This window comes from Helicoverpa zea, chromosome 18, assembly GCF_022581195.2.
Source record: "Helicoverpa zea isolate HzStark_Cry1AcR chromosome 18, ilHelZeax1.1, whole genome shotgun sequence".
Classification (NCBI taxonomy): Eukaryota; Metazoa; Arthropoda; class Insecta; order Lepidoptera; family Noctuidae; genus Helicoverpa; species Helicoverpa zea.
The window spans coordinates 8,813,585-8,834,574 of NC_061469.1; the positions used below are offsets into that span (position 1 = coordinate 8,813,585).

The 20,990-nt window shown below is 38.8% G+C and overlaps 1 protein-coding gene across 2 annotated transcripts in view; it reads right to left on the reverse strand.

The window, feature by feature from the left end:
- Positions 1-898: 898 nt before the first annotated feature.
- LOC124638966 (reversion-inducing cysteine-rich protein with Kazal motifs) overlaps positions 899-20,990 on the reverse strand; it is a 28,802-nt gene continuing 8,710 nt past the window's right edge. Inside the window, exons 4-18 of one of the 2 annotated variants that reach the window (XM_047176149.1) lie at positions 11,248-11,331; positions 10,629-10,665; positions 10,219-10,407; positions 9,718-9,897; positions 9,301-9,527; positions 8,919-9,051; positions 6,510-6,651; positions 6,105-6,216; positions 5,637-5,802; positions 5,036-5,188; positions 4,465-4,644; positions 3,777-3,939; positions 3,197-3,342; positions 2,495-2,634; positions 899-1,949 (exon numbers count right to left, since the gene is read on the reverse strand). In XM_047176149.1, the coding sequence (XP_047032105.1) occupies positions 1,314-1,949; positions 2,495-2,634; positions 3,197-3,342; positions 3,777-3,939; positions 4,465-4,644; positions 5,036-5,188; positions 5,637-5,802; positions 6,105-6,216; positions 6,510-6,651; positions 8,919-9,051; positions 9,301-9,527; positions 9,718-9,897; positions 10,219-10,407; positions 10,629-10,665; positions 11,248-11,331 (2,688 nt within the window). In that variant the 3' untranslated portion in view covers positions 899-1,313. Of the gene's footprint in view, positions 1,950-2,494; positions 2,635-3,196; positions 3,343-3,776; positions 3,940-4,464; positions 4,645-5,035; positions 5,189-5,636; positions 5,803-6,104; positions 6,217-6,509; positions 6,652-8,918; positions 9,052-9,300; positions 9,528-9,717; positions 9,898-10,218; positions 10,411-10,628; positions 10,666-11,247; positions 11,332-20,990 lie in introns of both variants that reach the window. The other variant, XM_047176148.1, reaches the window with a different exon arrangement.

Sequence of the window (20,990 nt, forward strand, 5' to 3'; positions counted from 1 at the left end):
CAACTGTGAAGACAACATGGGATTCTTCAAAATGAGTAAGATGAAGATATGAATCAGCATTACGTGTAAAATTGTTTTTTTTTTTAATAGGTATGCCTTAACAAAATTCTCACGTTTGAATGAAAATCGAAACTGTTGTTTCTTTTTTTTCTGTAGGTACTTCAGTTATTTTCACTGTCCAGGAACACAGGTATCCATGGTATTGTTTATTACTAGTTAGTGGTTGTGTTTTAGGTATTCATATTTGTAATGTTACACAGTATTGTATAAAAATGTTTTGTCCCTCTTTAGTTTCTGACAACAAACTGCAACGCATTATCCGTGTGAATGTAGGTTCGATGTACGCACAGCACTATGTATTAGTGCCCTGCGTGCATCTTTCCTATGTTCACGTTTCTACTATGAAGACATGGGATTCCTGAACATGAAGATACATACTAAGATTAAATCAATAAATCATGTAAAATTCAGAAATTCGCCCATTACAATAAACGTTCATATGTACTATCTTTGGGAACTATCAGCTCCAAGCGTGTGTTGTCAAGAACTTAAACAGAGTATTCATCTACTTGTTTTAAAGTTTGTTTTGTTAAGAAATTATGACCCTTTACGTGTCAGATACAAGTGAAAATTTTGATTTGTCAGCTTCTTTTGACTCTAACCGTACATACCAATGTTAATGTAATAAATCGACTTTTTGACAGATACACAAATCGGGCGATATCACCTGCGCACGACTATTCTGCTGACCTTACTGTAGCTAACCTAACCTTCCTTTACCGAAATTACAATGACTGGTGAACAATCTGCTTGTATGAAAATATCAGAGGAAATCTTGTATTCTGTCTTTATTAAATAAACTTTCACTGTTGAATATTTTGTAAATAAAAACATTGTCTCATAATGGTGATTTTTATTTCAATAATAGCTTGTAAACAATATTCACATTTTTAAAATAGCTAAACATCTAAAAATTAATAACAAAGTAATATTTGTAATACATATTTGGTTTAAAGACTACGAGTACTTTATAAAAATGTCTTTTGTAAAAATGTTATAAAAATGCGTCTTGCAGTCTATCGTGCATTATATTATTGTATAAGTCAAAGACATTATCTCATTACAACTACAATGGCACAACGAACTCACGTTAAGAACATGACTAAATAATTTGTGCCTGATTTTAAAGCAAACCAAAGCATAATCTCTGAATTCTTTGTATACGTTTCTAACGATGGCACTAAAAATTACATTTAAAACGTTCAATATTTACAACTACTGTACAAATATACATTATTAAATGCTAAATATTTCTACCTCAAAACGTAGATAGATAAACTTGCTATTAACGCAGCTATGGATAGACTTACAGTATTAGCACCTTGAGTGGGGTACGTGTGCACGGTGAGCGCATACGCTAACGAGCTTAAACCTAAATCACTGGTAATCAACACACTCTCTCTGTTTATCATGTCTGCGATCTTCTCAGCTTCTAGAATACACACATTGAGTTGTAAATCAGTTGGATTTTCTAACATCGTTTCAACTGTGACGAATATTTCCATTTCGATAGTGAGGTACCCTCTGAGAGCACACTCGGCTATCTTGACATGTCTTTCTAGAGCTCTTAAAATATTGTTGAGGTTAATGACGCTGGCGGAAATATTGGTTCCGTATAGCGCTCTATCGATTTGTTTCTTGGAATAGAGTATTCTGAGGGCTCCTCCACATTTTGGGCAGCATGCACCTGGGGCAGTGAAGCCAAGGCAGTTGTGTTTCTTGAGTGGGGGGCAGTTGATCCTGTCGATGAGGGCACACTTGGGCTCCATGAGGTCTGAGATGGGTCCGACGGCGAGGCAGGGCCCGGCGTAGTCCACGCTGACGTACTCGGCCCAGGCCGCGCACTCGGAGATGTACGACACTCCGTTTACGCCGCAAACTGGGCCAGCCTGAAATAATAAGACATGATAGTGGTAGGTAGGTATTGGTACATTTCACAAATGGGTTAGAAATAGGTCGATGTAATTCTATCTGGGACATGAGATATGAGAGTGAAGGAATAGTGAGTGCATCTGTGTCTGCGCAAATGCTTGTGCACTTTAATATGTCCTGCGCTGTTGACTGATCTCCTTTTATGAGAACAGCCGCCGTAGCTGATAATAGGCTAGGAGGTCATCATCATCTGGGACAGGATTGTACCTAACGTTATCCTTTTTACGAAAATTTGGTATAGGTAAAGTTGTCATGGCCCTAATAGCTCCTGGCTCCAAAAATTCTTTCACCTAAGTTTCACAAGTTTATTTAAATAGTGAGGTTGCAATTTTGAAGGCTGGGGGTTCAACAGGAGTATCTAGTCGAGAACGTCTTTATGTCACACTATAAACGATACTGAAATGAATGTCTCGAGATGACACATAAACAGGGGGCGAAGTTATACTCCAGAAGCTGGCGCTGAATTACAACCTAACTTTAATGACCTAAGTAATATACTCACAGCAGAACATCCGTGCAGACAGTTGCCCCAGTAGGCGAACTTCCTGCCGCTCATGACGAGGTGGCACGGCGTCGCGTGGCTGTGTCCGTCTGTGTCGCATACCGGCTGTCCTGATTGGGCGTTGCAGTTCACTGTGCTTACTGTAACATACATTTGTTGTTATTTTAATGGAAACTATTACATATCTGTTGAGTGACAATTTTTTTTAAGCTTTTTGACAGCTGAAGGATTGATCAAGAAAGACTTTATCCATGAAGTAGCAAGTTCCTTCGTGCTTTGGTAAGCAAGGTAAATTGTGGGTTTCAAATGTCATAAGTTAATTAATATTGGGGGAGGTCAACAATAAATAAAAACTTGCATTAGCAGTATTGCGATTAGACTAGAACTTAAACTTAAGAGACTCGCAAAAATTTTTATTATTATAATGCTACTTCTATGGAAAAGGCTGGTACTTGTAGAACACTGGTACTGAGCTGAATCCGGTTAGACTGAAAGCCGACCTCAACATAGTTAGGAAAAGGCTTGGAGGAGGAGGGGGACTTCTATTGAAAAGACTTGCTAGATGATGACAATAATAAAATTCTGGTCACGCTAAGACGTAACGTACGTACGTACGTTACGTCTTAGCGTGCACGTAAGCTTTAGAAAGCTATATGTAACAAACAAATAGTGCAATATCATTATTATTACATAAACGCTTACCACAATGATACTGCGGGCAGGCGGTCTGCAGACGGGACAGACAGACGTTGGGCTTGGGCATGCACACGTGTCGGCGGCCGCAGCCCGCGCCCGCGCACACCGAGCTCGCGCCGAACTCTAGCTCGCCGTCCGACGCGCCTGCACATCTATTAAGAAAAAAAAAGAGATTTACATATTTTTTTGACTTGTTAGCGTGAAATTAACAATTTAGGTTGTATTTTTGGAACTTAGGTAGATCTCAAATTTTCTGGCCTGAGCTATCGAGATTTGGGTTTCATTCGTCTTAAAGTGGATTACCCAAATGTTTTTTTTTTTACCTTTTAATTCAAATATAAAAAGTGGCTTGTTTGTTGAAAATTATCCCTTTTTATTTTGATTGGAAATCACATGACCTCTTCCGTTGTGGGTTAATAGCGTGAGGGAGTGTCAGACGCTTACTGACTAAAACCCATCTTGAAAATCATCCCTAACGTAGATATCGCGACTTCGCACCGTGAGTTTTCGCACGCACGGGGCTGTCTTGTCTTCGAGTTTGGACTTGGCCGAAGACTTTGACTTAGTAAGTTATCTATGCACTAACTTGGCGAGGCATGCGTTGGGGTACACGGCGCGCAGTGCGCGCACGGGCAGGTGGTGCGGCGGGCAGTAGCACGGCAGCGCCGCGCCGCCGCACGCGCGCCGCGCGCACACGCGCTCGCCGCCGCGGCACGCGCACGCGTTGCACTCCATGTAGTACTTCTCGCCTACAATACACAAAATAATTCAATTTAATAACTCTATGTAAGACGCCGGACGATCAAGCCGCAGGGCACGCCACAATAGTGGCAGGAAACGCCTCCTTGAGGAGTCATGGCGCCCTCAGCTACCGCGTGACGCAGGTCCATCACTGAACACGATTGTTTACGGTACCTGTATCGGCGGGAGGTGGCGCATGTTCGTGTATTCATTTTCTTTCAACACAAATAAAAAGACAGTCCTCATCGCACTGACTACTTGGATATTTACTAAAATATCTTCTTTCGTAATTTGTCTAAAACATTTGATTCCTGTCTCTACATAACATATTAAAATAAATTCGGAATTTTTCACCCCAACACCAGCGTATAGAATCCCATACGCACCATATGAAATTTAGGGATAAACAATCACTAAAAGTCATTTAAAATTTTTTAAAAAAAATCTTTTAAATAAGCATTTCCGATAGAAGTTCCACAAGGTACAATACTCTGGCCAACTTTGTTTTAAATACTATATAATTTATATCCTACCTTGTTTAACTTCCCTATCGTGCAGCTGACAATTCTCAAGTTCTACACAGGGCAATGGCTGACAATCCATCAGTCCCTTGAGGCCACAGCGGCAGATCTTGAAACAAGCCTTGCGAATAGAGGACTGCATCGGCACTCGTACCCATGAACCAACTGGCACTATTTGTGATGAACTGTCTCCTGTGGAAGATATTCACTAGACAAATTAAGTTCCTTTTACTTGGAGTTAAAGGAGTATAAGATTATGAAATAAACGTATTTAACTGGGCAACATGATACCCTTGCATTGGTGATACTGGTTGTTACACATTCTGCTTCCTGATAACCCGCAGTGAGTGACCGTCGAAGTCCGTCAAACTTTAGACTCTCTTATGTTCTACCCCTATGTACTTTCGCTGTAGTATATATACATGTACTACCTTACGTGAACTGAATATACGTGAATTTTCAACCATATCGGATAGTTGTGCCCAAAACTTTTTTTGTGTTTCAATAATATGGATTCTTTTAGTCAAGTTGTAATTACTTTTTCTCCAACCAATTAAAATTAAAAATTATGATAATTCCTTACCAAGTGGACATCCATCGACGCAATAGTACCGTGGACAGGAGCCGCCGTGTAAGCAGTTTCTGTTGATGACGCAAGTCTGTGGCGGAGTACATGGAGACCCGGAGCACGGGGACGTCACTACTTCTTTAGCTGATAATAAGGGGGCTTCTGTACCTGAAGGATTTGAACTACACGTAAGTAAGATGCAAATAGAAAAAAGGATTTTGGCAATAAAATGCAATAGGTACCTAGCTATATGTGAATGACAATAGATATATCATTTTTGGCTTGAATCGCGCTTGGAATGCGAACGCATGCTACAAGGCCATTCATGACCTTAAACCAATACTTAGATCATCTGCTTAGTTAGTTCAGTTATGTTTGGGCGGCTTTGATAACCAGTTGCAGCTGAGTACCAGTGTTTTATACGGAGCGACTGCCTATCTGACCTCCACAACTCAGTTACCCGGGCAACCCTATATCCCTTTGGGAAGGCTAGCTGTTAGACTTTCTGCCTTCTAACTATTAGTATAGAATTTTATTTCACAAATTACAAAGCTCAGCCACGTTTCACAGTATCAAAGATTCATACATATTTGGTTCTTAGCCATAGATTACTCACTGGGTGACATGAATTGATGCAGAGGTACACAGGGAGCATTAGCGTCGGGCGGCGTGAGGCGAGCACACAGCGCCCGCGCGTTCAGCGACGCCGGCGCCCGCGACCACTCCACGCACGACGATACGAGACGGGCGCATTCTTCTGCACATAGGAGACTGCTGTGACCCTGGAATGTTACAAAAAAAAACATATTTTACATCTACACTACAGCAAAAAGGGCTATAAAAAGACGAAGAAAAACTGCTGTAACATTACAGCAAATATTTTTGCTTTTCAAGATGATAGCAGATAGCAATGTACGGAAAAAATAAATTAGGATAAAGACAGAAAGTCGATGATGACTGCATAATGTAGAATTGTCTTTTTATTTAAATTCTAATATATAATTTTATATTTAGTACAATCTTAGTGAGTTTCAAAACGTTTGTTGGCTCAAGTCATTCGAGGCTGCGTAAAAAGGTTTCTTACCTTAGCGGTACAAGGTTTGACATGTAAAGCACAAGCGACGCTCTTCCAAATATCGATGGGGCACTGACTTGAGTTTTTCAATGGCAGCTCCATTCCGGAAATGATCAAAACTCTGCAACAAAAGAAAATATATTTTTAATGCACTCGAATATTGACCTACCTATCTTGAAAGCTTTAAGACTCTTAAAGCCTGAAGAGGTATTTTAGCAGCTAATAGAAATGATGAAAAAGAAACAGCAATTTTTTTATAACTATTCCTATAAAAAGTCTGTCATAAACTTTTATGATCCTTTCTGCGAGCCAAGGTCCTAAATAGTTTAAGAAAAGTTGCAGTAAATCTAATTCTATTTCTTTTTTATAATCATAATTTATATCAACTGATAATAATATTAACAAATTCCTCACCCACTCCCTTTCTGCTCTGCTACAGCAAGATGTGCCTCAAGATCAGCCTGTGCAGTGCACGATCGGAACAGCGTCGTGGGACGACTGTTGAGCTGACTGCAGTATGTCAGACCGCCACAGCCAAGAGAACATGGAGCGTCCACTGTAAGGTGGAAGAATTTCTATTAACCTCTTGTATGCCGCTAATTAGAGAACAATAGAAAATCAATTGTGTCCGCGTGGATCCGTGCCACCGGTAGACAAGGGGTTAAAGGTAGGTACCGGGAATATTAATATGCTCATTCAAGTAATTGAGAAAGTAGTAGCTACATGTACAGTCAGCACCAAAAGTCGATGAACAGAATCAACATGACAAAACACCTGTTCACAATAAAATGCCATAAGTTATAGTCGCAACTAGGAAACAAAATAGATTGTACACCAGAAACTTACAAAAGTCGTTAAACACGAGTATTTCAAAAGTATCTGTGCACTAGTATTCCTAAAGTCGCTGTATACCATCAATCCAAATGTCGCTGAACATCATTGTATCAAAAGTCACTAAATAGCAGTAAATACAAAATTAGGTTAACAAAGTATATTTTTAATGTTGCCGTGTGTTAATGTACCTTTGACGCTTATGTTGTTCAGCTACTTTTGGGACAGTACTTGCATGACCTTAATAATGTATGTTAACACGTTAGTATCTATTTCAATAATTTTAATAATTATTTTGGAAATACACTCTTTTGCAAAAAAAGCGGGCACCTAGTTGCGAAATCTTAGTTTTAAGGACTTTACGTGTATTTTAAAGGGTTTTAATGATTGTAGTATGTTTCTAGCATCAAAAGGGTTAGCCAAGCATGCGTGAGAGTGTATTCTAAATTTGAATTTTGTACAATTGCTAAGAAATTGGTTAAACCTTGTTTTGGACTAATTGCTGGCAGAAAGTTCGTCGGTGTTTTGAAAAGTTTTTGAAGTGATTTTCAGAAAACTGATAATGCAGTTTTAATTAATGATTAATGTACCTTTTTGTTAGATAAAACATTTTTGAAAAACTATGCGTATTTGATAAAATTTTCACCTGCTCTAAATGGGCTATACTGATGATTGAGGGCAATGTTAAGAGTTTCGGTATTTTAGTGTAAAGCGTTCTTCTGTTTAGATATTATACCCACGTGTTTTAAAATATCGCTTTTTCGTAATTAAACACTATTTAGAGGAGTATCAGTACATAGGGCTGCGACAAAACCAATTTAAAGTAAGCAGTGCCGATCACAACAACACACGGCAACATTAAAAATATACTTTGTTAACCTAATTTTGTATTTACTGCTATTTAGTGACTTTTGATACAATGATGTTCAGCGACATTTGGATTGATGGTGTACAGCGACTTTAGGAATACTAGTGCACAGATACTTTTGAAATACTCGTGTTTAACGACTTTTGTAAGTTTCTGGTGTACAGTCTATTTTGTTTCCTAGTTGCGACTATAACTTATGGCATTTTATTGTGAACAGGTGTTTTGTCATGTTGATTCTGTTCATCGACTTTTGGTGCTGACTGTACATTTCATACATTCAATACAGAGTATTGATTGATCTGAATATTCTGAATCTATAAATGGATGTGACCTGGTGAGATATCTAGGGCAAGAGTTTCGTACAACTGATTGGTCAACAAGAATTTTCTCACTGTAATTAATCTCCGATTTCCAAAATTTAATTTTACGTGAGCAGATAAACATACTTAGTGCAAAAGTGTCAGAATAAGTCGTGCCACTTTTATGTACCAGTACTTCAAAAGATACACGTATTTCTAAACCGATGATGCCATTACAGTCGACACACATCCTCTTAGAATACAAAGAAACTAAACAGCCGCCAGACGGCTAAACTTATTAAGATGGCATATTCTAGTCAGATGCTCTAATCTGCATGGTCGGCGCATCGTGTCATCAAGGCGCGGGAATTCCACATTAATATGGATGCGAGAAATTTACCATGTTTTTCCAACTGCATGTGTGGGAATGACAACTTTGGAATACATTGCAGCAATGAATTTGCAGAAGTTCGTAGTAATTAGTATGTTCGTTACAAAAAGGTGAGCTAGAATAGTTTCATTGATCTGAAAATTGTCGTGGCATTGGGGAAATACGTCAATGCGTCAACATCGACCTCGACGAATATGTTATCAGGTACTAACTAAAATTAACTAACAAAACAATCCCTGGGGGTTTTAACTGTCTCATGTCTCATATTTTGACCATGTATTATTATAACGAAAACGAAGAAACATTATTGTGACAAAACAAAAAATATGAAGATATGCTGAAGTTTGACTTTCAATAATCCTTCGCTTATTTTAGAAGAGACTATAAAAGAAAAGAAAAACTCATCAGTAATTACAGTTTTGAAGCCAACATACCATCGTCCATACACTCAGAGAGCGAGATCTCCTGGGGATCGCCCAAGCACTCGGCGTAGAACTTTTGCCAGTTAGTTTGCCAACCAGTGTTGAACGTCTCGAAACATAATCTTCGACAGTTTATTGTCACTGCCTGAAAAAGTTTACTTTCTATTACTTCCAACAACACTTCGGACACATAATACTTCGTTTGCCGAAGAAATTACGACTTTGTAGAAAAATTTTACGTGAGCAAAGTTTGATTCCCAAATGGATCAAGGAATTGTGGCGTTTCCGAAACAGAGGTATTGATTTTAGCGAACTTTGCTAGACCAACATTATCGTCTATTGTACGTCTCTATCCTGAATGTACTGTTTATTTTCAAAATATTTTATTACCTACCTTCTGACAGCAATGTAGTTTAGCTATATCATGGGGAATGAGATCCTTAGGTTCGGGCGGGGCGTCCTTCTTCAGAAAGCATTGCCAGAAGCCATCCAGTATGACCGGAGCTCCGCAATCAACCTCCAATGCTTCCACAATCTCTTGCAATACTCCTGTACTTCGTAGCACGCGCTCGCAAGTCGGCTGACATTCTTGCCGATTTGATTCTCGACAACATGGCAAATCTGGAGCATAGTGAAATAAAACCTGGATGGTAAACTTGGCTTAGTCCACTTAATAATTCGGGCCTGGTTTAGAAATATACAATGCATTTGGACTAGATTGATATTGCTCTAGCTAGACTTTAGTTTAGAAGATAGAAGATCATACGTATAAAGCAAGAGTTATGTCATTAAGATTTGTAAGTTTACTCACATTTAGCAGTATCAGTCGATATCACAGAGTCTGTGAGGTCCCTCAAACATTTCATCAGATCAGGCGACTCCTCACATGACTGTAACGCTGTAGCTCTAGCCTGCACGTCTACTTTCGACTGGCCGAGACGCCATAAAGCTTTCTGACACTCTTCGTGACACGTCATAGATTGCGTCTGCGCTGCGGGAATACAATTAATGTGGAATTATTTCTTTGATGCTGCTGCCCTTTATAAAATAAAAAAAAATAATTCCTAATAGAGTTGAAGTAGTTTAAGAGTTGAAGTTATATAGCCTTATGAAAATTATGATGTCAAGTTAGAAATCGTACTAATCGGTACCTTAATTTTTTTAATATGTGGATTGTGCTAAGTCTGCAACCCACCTATCCATCACAAATATAGCATTCTCATTAGGTCCTCCTGAATTGCAATCATTAAAACGCAATAGCGTTTTGATTGCTTTCCTTTTTTCCATAATAGATTATTTATTTAACACTCACAACAGCATCTCTGAGCCTCCTCCTGCTTCTGCACACAATCGAAGAAGGCGATCTCATCAGACCTGCGACACGCGCCCGCGCCGACCAGCGAGCTCTCGTTGGCGGCCATCGCGCATGCGTGCCGGCATGACGTCAGGCGGCCCAGCGAGCAGCACGCGCGGCCCCACCACCCGGACCCTGACACCACTTCTGCTGATTTCAATTTGGAATTTAAACAGGATCTACCATTGCAGAGTTTATAACGGTTACGCTCATGTCTTTGAATCTGGAACTTTGGATAGAGGTAAAGATGCGATCAATGACAATGACCTACAGACAAGAAAAATGGCGTACCTATGCAGATGCAATTGGTGCCAAGCTGAGGAAAATCTAAACGATTGCGTGCTTTATAGGTTTCCAAACAATCTTACCTTGGATCGTCTTGTTCATGCAAATCCAAAATTCAATCTGAAATCAAAACAGAAGATACATGAGACAATCATTATTACTACGCAAACCTAAATATACTTCCTACCTATAGGTATGTAAAGCAAATAACGTCTTATTTATCTCTTCTTTTCTTGTTTGCTATTGTTTGAAGTAACTCTATATATACATCGGTTCTGCTTTGTGAGGGCAGGAAATTCTATACCCACCCCAATTACAATACAATACCGATAGGCGGTTTATTGACAATAATGAATGAAGATTTATTTCAGAGAATACACTCAATGGCGGCCTAAGCTGTGCTGTGATTGTCTGAATGGGTCGTATCGCCTTACGCCTACGATCGGGCACTTGATGCTAGCGTTTGTATTCATGGGCTAATGTTTTCGGTAAGTGCTTTTAAGTGGTTTGGCGTCATCTTAACTTCTTGCTATGTCGGAGAAATTAATATAGTAGCGTTCTTTGTGAGTACTAGGACATTTTTCTCAAAAGCTGTTCCAAAAACTGCGTTGTTTCCTTTTGTTGCATCCATGTAAGTAGGTATTAGCTTTTCTGTATAATGAGGTTGTTTAATGGAGCAGTAATAGAGTTGTGTATACTTACTAAGCGTGGTGTGCAAAATCTGTAGATGTTTGGGACCATTTGTTCGAAGGTGGACGCATTTGATGCTATCTCCACCAAAGACATCTGAAACAAAAGAAACTCGTGAAGCATTTTTAACATTTTCGACTTCAAAAATAGAGCACGATCAAATATGGATGGAATGGTATAAGTTCACTGTCCAAGTTAGAATCTGGAGCAGAAAATTAGGAACCAGTATCAATTATCACGAAATAAAAAGTAAATCGATATTACTCTAGTATTTAAAACAATTTCAACATTCAGCATTACAGATATTACTTCCCCTGCTAATACAAACACCAACAAAATTACGAAACGTACCCACATCCTCGTAACGACAACATTCAATGTTAACCGAATAAGATGTAATAAAAGTTGCGCAACCGGGCAACATGTTAGTGGTATTTAAACACGTGTTCCCTGCGATTAGGACGATTAAAGTACAGAAAAGTGCAGTAGGTTCAACAGACCGAAGTAAGAAATTAGTTTTGGAAAGTTTTTTGTCTTGTAGAGGTTTGCTTGGTGTATAGGCCTGTAGCGTAATGTGTAAAAACTTTTGTATTAAACCTACGATATTAGAGGCATATTATGAACTAGGAAGTTTTTAGTGTATTGCAGTTTTTACCAGACCGTCAAGAAGTGTTCGTTGTAATATAATCCTGACCTTCATATTTCAATACTACACTTCTGGACACATCTATTGGCCCACCTTAGAGTTTAGGTTTTGATGGCCTCTACCGAAATATGATAGCTAGATTGAACAAAAACTGATGATGCAGTTTTAAACCTGATACATTTTACCTTCTTTTTGGATCGTATTGTTTTAAATTTGAATTCAGAATACCATACGACATGGAGCTACGCCTAACAAGTCGGACATGTGCCTCGTTAATGGCAATTGATTTTTGAATAAAAAACATGTTTTATCAAATAAAGGTTTAATTTAATAACGTGTGTTGCCTCCATGGGCGTCTACCACAGCTCTCATACGATTAGGCATAGAGTTTATCAACCGCTGTATGAAGTTTTGAGGGATCATCTCCCATTCCTCTTCTATGGCAGTTTTCAACTCCTGCATCGTCTGGGCAACTGGCTGACGAGCCATAACACGTCTTTTTAGCTCGTCCCACATGTGCTCAATGGGGTTCATATCTGGGCTTCTGGCTGGTCAGTCCATAACTGTGATATTCACATCCCGAAGATATTCCCTGACGATGCCGGCCGCATGGGCTCTTGCATTATCATGCACAAAAAGGAAATTTGGGCCCAAATAGTCCGTGTATGGTATCACGTGAGGTCCTAAGCACTTACGAATGTACCTTTCAGCATTTAATGTTGGCAGCCGTGGTCCTGTAACAACCTCAAGTTAAGTTTTACCGCTCGCCGATATACCGCCCCAGACAATCCTTGAGCCACCGCCATAAGCAACCCTCTCTTCAAAGCAGCATTGTGCGAAACGCTCTCCGTTACATCGGTAGACCTTCTTCCTTCCATCATTGCTATGTAACACAATTTTAGACTCATCAGAAAAGAGTACACGGCTCCAATCTTGCTGTGTCCAATTTAAATGACTGCATGCGAAATGAAGGCGCGCTGTTCGGTGGGCTCGCGTTAGTTTGGGCCCATTAGCTGGCTTGTGTGGTACCATATCGCGTTCTTTTAACCTTCTCCGAACAGTTCGAGCGCTCACAGATACTCCGTGGAAGTCGCGAAGTTGTTTTTGTATCTCAATAGAGGTAAGGTGACGATTTCTCAAGCTGGTCGTCACGAAGAATCGATCCTGCCTTTCAGTTGTGACCCGAGATCGTGGCCTTCCTTGGCGACGAACAAAGCCGCCGGTCTCTAGGTACCTCCGATAAACATTTCGGACCGCAGATCGCCTTAAATTAAGTTGAGCACTCACCGTGTCCGCCCTGAATAAGTGCCACAGCTTGGGCGGCGACTTCAGGTGAAGTATCCATAAATTATTGAGAGAACCTCACCTTAATGTTAAGAATAAGTAATGTTTGTTGCAAAACCAAAGATATCAATCACTTTTTCAAGAATTAAATCCAAGTAAACCAATAAAACCAAGTTTTCTTAGTAATCGATTGTTTGATATCAACAAGCAGGCTCCAAATTGTCTCTTGTTTCTTTAAATTCCGTATTCGAAATTCAAAAAAAGACTATTGAATGAAATTGTGAATGTGCAAGGTTCAAAACTGCATAAAAACCTTTTGCTCGACCTAATATAAAAATTTAGCTAGGACCAAACGAAATTGAAAATACAAGGTGGGCCAATAGATGTGTCCAGAAGTGTATATTAAACTTGGTACTTCTATACCTAAATATTACGATGCGCTATACTCTTCTGTATCCTTTACTCTTTACAAACGATTGACATACCTATAGGAATTCGAATTCTCCAATCTCGTGATCCATGTTCGAACAGATTAGGTTTTCTGCACATTTTACATTTGTTTGGCAATGGCACGCATTACACCCGCTTAATGATATTAATTGATGTCGGGACACATCGCTACATGTTGCTACACATTCTCTCTCTACTCTAACGACAGGCGCACGACGGCCCTTTCAAGATATTTTGTTACTTTATCACTGCATGTATCATGTTACTGAGTTAATTAAAAGGTTGAGCGAGTAATAGATTTGTTACATTGCATTTTATCTAATGATGTTAAAGTTCAATGACTTTCTTCTATTTAATTGCCTGTTCCATATCATTCTGTTTATTTTCTATTATGAAATGTGGCAAAATCTTGTTACAGTTGTTTAAACATTATTTTTGTGAAAGTACGTGACAGCGACATTTTTAACAACACAGGAGTTATTTTTAACTTGAATCCACATCGGAATTAGTTGTCTGATGTTACTTTATGATTGCTAACATAAATAATCTTCACAAAAACATAATATTGTGTGGGTTTAACAAATGCTCCATTCTGTAATGCTATCAATTCTCAGTTTTGACTTTTGACACATCAACAAACAGCACTATTCGTCTACTTAATTCGAAGAAAACGTAACTATCTGAAGTTATGTCAAAATTTATGGAAGCAATCACATTTATTAGATAACCCTAGGAAGCTTACGAAATCACAGCCGTATGCATAAATAACTGAGATGTGCATCTGGTGGGTCGCGTTATCTGTCAGACGGCGCTATAGGGTTATCAGCACTTGTTGTAGAGGTGAGCACACACTATACAAACACACACGATGTCTAACTGCTGATAAAGTGTGTTTAATTATTTTTTACTAATAAAACAACTTCATGTACCACGGCGAGTTCATGAAAGGTCGGAGAGACGACGTTGTTAAAAGTTTTGCTAACTTTCATAGCGGTGTACCTATTATAATATTATTTTAGCCCGCTTTATTTATGAAACAACAAACACTATTCGTATAGTCTAGACCACGAAGTTGGCAAACATTTAGCGGTTACATCGTCTCGTTATTTTCTTGATAGCAGCAGTTTTTTAATAGGATCTAAATACTCTTGACATATTTTAGAGTATAATTTCGAAAAGACACAAATTTCGAACAAAATAACAATACGTGACACAGTTATGCAAAAGAAACAGCCATCATTTAGAAGTTAATCGCCTATGCTGACAATTTCGAGTGCATAATTTACGATATTTTCCTTAGTGACGAAAGGCAAAGGCGAGTGTTTAAAAATACGAACACGAAGACACGGCCATAAAATAAAAACGTAATGCATATTTTCCCTCGGCTATTAAGCTGTCACAATAAGATCACAGAATATATTAAGTTGTGATAGTATAACATAACGACACCTTTGAACTTAAAGGGCTTATGGGACATTACTGGAGGAATGCTTTACTTTGTATGTACAAGCCCGAGGTATCGAATAATGTCATCGATTAACCTATGGGCTTCAAGCCTCGCACGTGAAGTGTCGGAACAATGATCATTGTATACAAATCAGATGGGGCCAACAAGACTAATTCAACCCACACAATCTGCAAACACGGTTTATTCTCCGACAAGCGACGATCTGCAAATTGGTATTCAACATGAACTTGAATGGCAATGTCATATTTTACTTTAAATATCATCAAAACCCAGACCGCGTAGCTCTCGTAAAATAAGCAGAAAGGATTGCATAGCTTTATTAATGAATTCCTGTTCTAACTCATTACTATGCCAATTCAAATTAAGTGCCTTTCCTTCCCTCCCAGCGTCAGCGATTTCATAATTTTAACGCCTACTTAAGAATTTAAGCTCTTTCTAGAGTCATCCAACGGTTCATTTGAAGTAGCTTTAATTCTTTCAACACATAATGTGATGACAACGAATGCCAATTTTTGAATCAATAAAGAATTAACCGTCGACGTGCAATTAAATTAATTAAAACGCAGCGTCATTTTAAAGCGGAGAGATCGTTTTGTCCCGCGTGAGTCACACTACAGTCGGCAGACTACTTCCAACCGACATACTATGAGTGTTGGCAACATTCACCGACGTACTCTGATATAACTTCCTAATGCGACAGACACAATTAAACGCTCGTAGAATAGACCGGGGAACTTTTAGTTAGCTTTCATTTCCAGCTATCTTTTTATTATGTAGCTTTTTCGGTAAAAGATTCTAATACAATGTGCGCTTATTCTTCTCTGTGAAGTATAATTCGCTAAGTATAGCTTCACCTTCTTTGGTAAAATTATCGTTCAATTACTGAAACCAATTGAACTTGATCGAAGACAAATTCCTTAGAGTTAGCCTAAGCCAGATAGATTACTGCTCGTATTCTCACTGGCATGCCAAGAGCAAATTACAGTACAAATTAAAAGAATTAATCGCGTCTTGTGACAGCAATTAAATTCCAGGATGCCGAATAATAGACTACAAAACAAATGATGATCGACAAGAATAATCATAAAATATATAACTTGCAGGAATCCAAAAAATATGTTAATATTCCATCCGCTAAATCAAAGGTAGTGAATAAAAAATCCTCACGGTATCACAATGATACGAAGGTGGTCTCCCATGGTATTAGCATGGAGACAATCGGATGTGGTTGACATCATTGTGCTGGCATTGACGCCATGACAGTTGACACGTCCTGTCACCTACGTGTTCGGAATGTTAGTTTTTATGCAAGTGTTCAATCATCACATTTAAATACTTCCTGGATTCGTTTACTCTAAGACTTAACGCACTACGTTCGATTTCTAACTGAAATTGATTCTATGTATTATGTTTTTACTGTTTCCTTTACATTTTATGTTACTTAATCTTTGAATCATATTGATACTTATAGCTCATAAGCATAGTTATATTGTGATCATAAATCTTCTGTCAGTTCAGCACGAAAACAATTAAGTTTGTCTGTTCAAATCTTAAGAGACAAAACAGCCAACACAACTCTTCGGTATCTTGAGGCTAGGAGATACTATTGCATCAAACCATAAATCAAAGAAGTATCTTGTAAACAGGGGGAGTTGTCACCTTTCACTTGCCACGTAGTTTGTTTGCTGGCAGTTTGCTCAGATTACACAAACATTCAACATTCAGAATAAGTCCGGTAGCGTGGTCCACATGATCACCGATGTAGCGATGATAACAGCGAGGTCCTCGACCCTTGTTTTGTGACAAATAGCACCATTCAAGGAACCGCGAAGACAATGAATCTATTAGAATTCGGAACGCACACTCGGCAATCATCCTGCATAAATACGGCGTAATAATAATGGCTCTAATAAAATTTAACTGGTCTCCGGTGCATTTTGCGGTGAATTCACGCGTTGCTCTGCTCGTTTTCGATCCGTGAGTGTTGATTACCTGGCAGTTTATGTGTTCATTAACATTGCTCAAACACTAAATTAGTAATATTTCAGCTTCCGGTCTCTACTATAAATTAACTTTCTTTTCCGTATTCAAAATAGAGCGGTATCTTGTTCTGAAAAAGTTTTGGCTTTAGATTGTCTTCTCTCTATCAATTTTACCATTTTCTTAAAATGTATTCAAGAACATTCTGAAAATAACATAAATTATGGTTTCACGCGACATTTCAGCGCGGTACATTGGCGAGATAAATCTTTAATTAATCCGCAATATTCCACTGGAAGACAAACCTATTTCAATAATGGCACAAATCTCTTTTTTGGTTATGAACTTATGGTGGATACGAAATAGAAAGACATGAAAATGCTTTTACGACTAAACATGACGAGAAAATATGTATAGATATTAAATTGTAGAGGGATATGTCGTTCCCACCGTTTTATGGAGTTACTTAGTAGGAAAACGCATAATAAAACGCGTGTAATGTCCTGAGAACGGCGGTAGGTAACTCCACCTGCGACGTTTGAATTAGCTTACGGCGCATCGCAGGTAAACACCAGGTGCCAGGCATACATCACACTGATTGAACATTGATTGCTTTAACTAATGTGCATAGGGCTGCATACCCAACTAATCAAATATATTCACAGATAAAACGAAAACAGAAGATCCTTATGATCAGTCATAGATCATTAAAGAGGTAATTAGTACAAATAATATCAAACAACAAGCCCAGAGTTACGCAACATCACTCTACTTCAATGAAAAGCAAATCAATAGATCAGTTTAATGTGCCAATAAATCAACGCAGAGCTAATGATATCTCGAAATGCCGCCACAGCCAATAAAGATCTCAGCTACCATTTGGGGGCTAATTAAAACACAAAGGGTTTTCAGTTGACATAATAAAACGACGTACACAGTGTACTCTGCACGACGCCCTAAATAGTTTAGCAACTACCCGCCTGTAATTATTGCCACGGGGAAGCCGACGGCGCGTGGCGACCGGCCACTGATGTGCCTCAGGGCTGTCACGAATGCAATTGGCACGACACCTATGTATGTTTCAATTGCTGAGCCATGTTCATCATGAACAAAACCATTCACACTATGCCGAACATTTTTGTTTTGTATTGTTCCAATTTATCAGCGTCACGCTACAACAAACAGCACCAAAATAGCAAACCCGGGACAAACTCGGCCAGTAATCAAAGGACGGAATCAAAACGGCGGCACCGTCACAGCTTTGATGTTTCTTTGTAAATCTATTTTGATGTCATTCCTATGGCTTGATTTACATACCAGCTTACACGGTTCTTTGAGAAATAACTGACTTTGAATTGAGTATTTCAAACGCGCCAACTATCAGTGGTTTTCTACCAAGTCAATTTGTAAACATTATATTCGAAGTGAAGAATTTTCGAACTTCAGAGGAGTTTTCTTTAGAGTTTATTATTAAAATATCCAAGCAAGGCGAAGACGTTGTCCGCAATGTCAATGTTTTATTTGTAAATTCTTATTTTAAAACAGTGAAGACATTTACGATGTGGAACGTGTATCTTTTCACTAAACTCTTTTGTCGGAGGAGCAATAAAGTTTGGCCAAAACGTTGGAGACGTCACGAGTGCGGCGACAGAACAGTGATTAACGAGCTGGTGACATTCTATTCCCCTTCCTCTCCCAGCCTCCCCTTGAGATATCTTGTCTGATACAATAATAATGAGGTAGCTTCCATTATCTCAATGAATTCCGTTTCCCTGACCGAAAAAGCTGCTACAATACCGTGAAAAATACAGTAAAGAATAAACAAAGAAGAATTTTCGTAATAATTAAACTTAAATTTGCCTAATAACTTAGCATGCCTGAAGTGTGGTAACACTTGACTCCCTGCACACCTCGCACATTTGTTTGTTCAGATTTTTCGAAAAACTTCGCGTTTTCGACATTGGCTACTACTCTACCTACGTATAGTACAAACGTCAAATGGCTAACCTCAGAGATGCAAAGTATTTGGTTCAAACTAAAACGTACACGTATTTCTCTGATGATACTGATGGCACTAATTTGTTCTGTGTCGCAATTCCGCCCCACCGTGTCAAACGATTTTAAAATGAAATTGTCGTAGAAAATAAGTTTGACTAGTTTTCATAGTTTTAATTGGAATGCTGGCCTTGCTACGTATAACTTTTAAATTAAATGATAATTAAATTGCTACTGTCTATAGATGCAATTATTATTGCAGAGAGACTTCATTAAAAAGGATTTTATGAAGACATATAAACGTAAACGTTTTAATTGGAGGAGGTGGTGATTGAGTCTACCTGTCGGTAGCAACTTCAATGTGTCAATTTTAATAAGATATTAGGTACATATCGTATTCCGAGAGCCGTAGTGTCGCGGACGTGGGATGGACGGACAGACATGAAAGGATTTCAGACGAATCTATTTTCACCCGCTTTGAACCATCGGACGAGTTTGTTTGTTTGTATTCGCAACTTTCAAGTTGAAGGGGAATGTGCCGCGGATTATGGTACTCGTATTACTTTAGTACGAGTTTATTTCTTAATTTATTGCACGTCATTATCATTTTTTGTTCGGTAGTTAAGTACTCTAGTTTATGACAACACTTGCGCTCTATTTCTGGGGAGTAATTTAGTCATACAGGCATGTTAATTGCTAATAAAAAACAATTGGTGCTGGTTTTGGAAGTATGATAAATGTTATAGACTTTAGTAAGTTTCCATTCTGTCCATAATGACCATTTGGCAAAGTTTTATTGCCATACTTGACTTAGATACTAAGATTTATTAGGACATCTGTTACAAATGATTCGAGCGGGCAAGCAACGTGGATGTCGGGTAAACGCCACTAAAGTCGAGGCTACGTGCTCGGCATCCGATAGATTGGGGCTCGGTCTCGGCATCCCGATCACGCCTAACAAATTCCCGATACGACGGGACCGCGGCGTGATTGTCACGGCTGATGATCCCTGTAACGAAATATCACGTGCATCCCACTCCCCACACGCCATGTTAATGTGTGGACGAGTTGACTGCTTCATGAGTAATCGTGAACATTCTAGCGGACTACGTTGAATATTTATGATAAATCGGACTTGATATACATACGTATATCAGGGCCTCAACATTTAACAGACAGGACCTACCAAAGGCCTAATCTAAATCAAAACACGTGTTCTAAGTCCAGTAGCATATCCACCATGACACCATTAAGGAAACAAGGAGTTTTTACATATTATCCGGTTGGGCGACTCCATGTGCCCTCACCATCAATTCACATTGACATAATCCAGGCCCGACAGCCTGGTGACAGTTTTACGCCGGTGATAAATTATTTTTCTGTTTCATTCTCATTTTCGCGCATGTCGTCAAAATATTTATGGTGAACAAACATATTTCAAAAAACGCCCGTGACAACCTGGGTCATTCGCGTATCAAAGAAGCCGCCTGCCTTTGATGTAGTCGCCTGAAAATGTTCTACGCAAATCTATTTACAGCTGAAGATATTGTTATGTATTTTTTATTCGGTCAATGGTTGTGTGGCGAAGTCGTTCAATAAACAACATGGGTTTCAATGAATGCTAACAGTAACAAGTACAAGATTACGCATCGTGTATCTAATAAACTAGCTTGTTCACTGCTCGAGTAAACCATTACGCTGATAGGGTTGTCACATACAAACGTAAGTGCACACATAGGTAGGTACAATTCCAGCTTTATTTATCAGCTTTACTATTTTATTCAACTTGATTAAAATAAAGAGATCTGTATTTGGATATTTTGCTTGAATGGAATAACTTCTTATTTAGATATTTAGCTATACAAAGACGAAATCCATATTTTACAGGTCCTAGTCATAAATACACAAGAATTTGTGATTGTGAATTTCAGC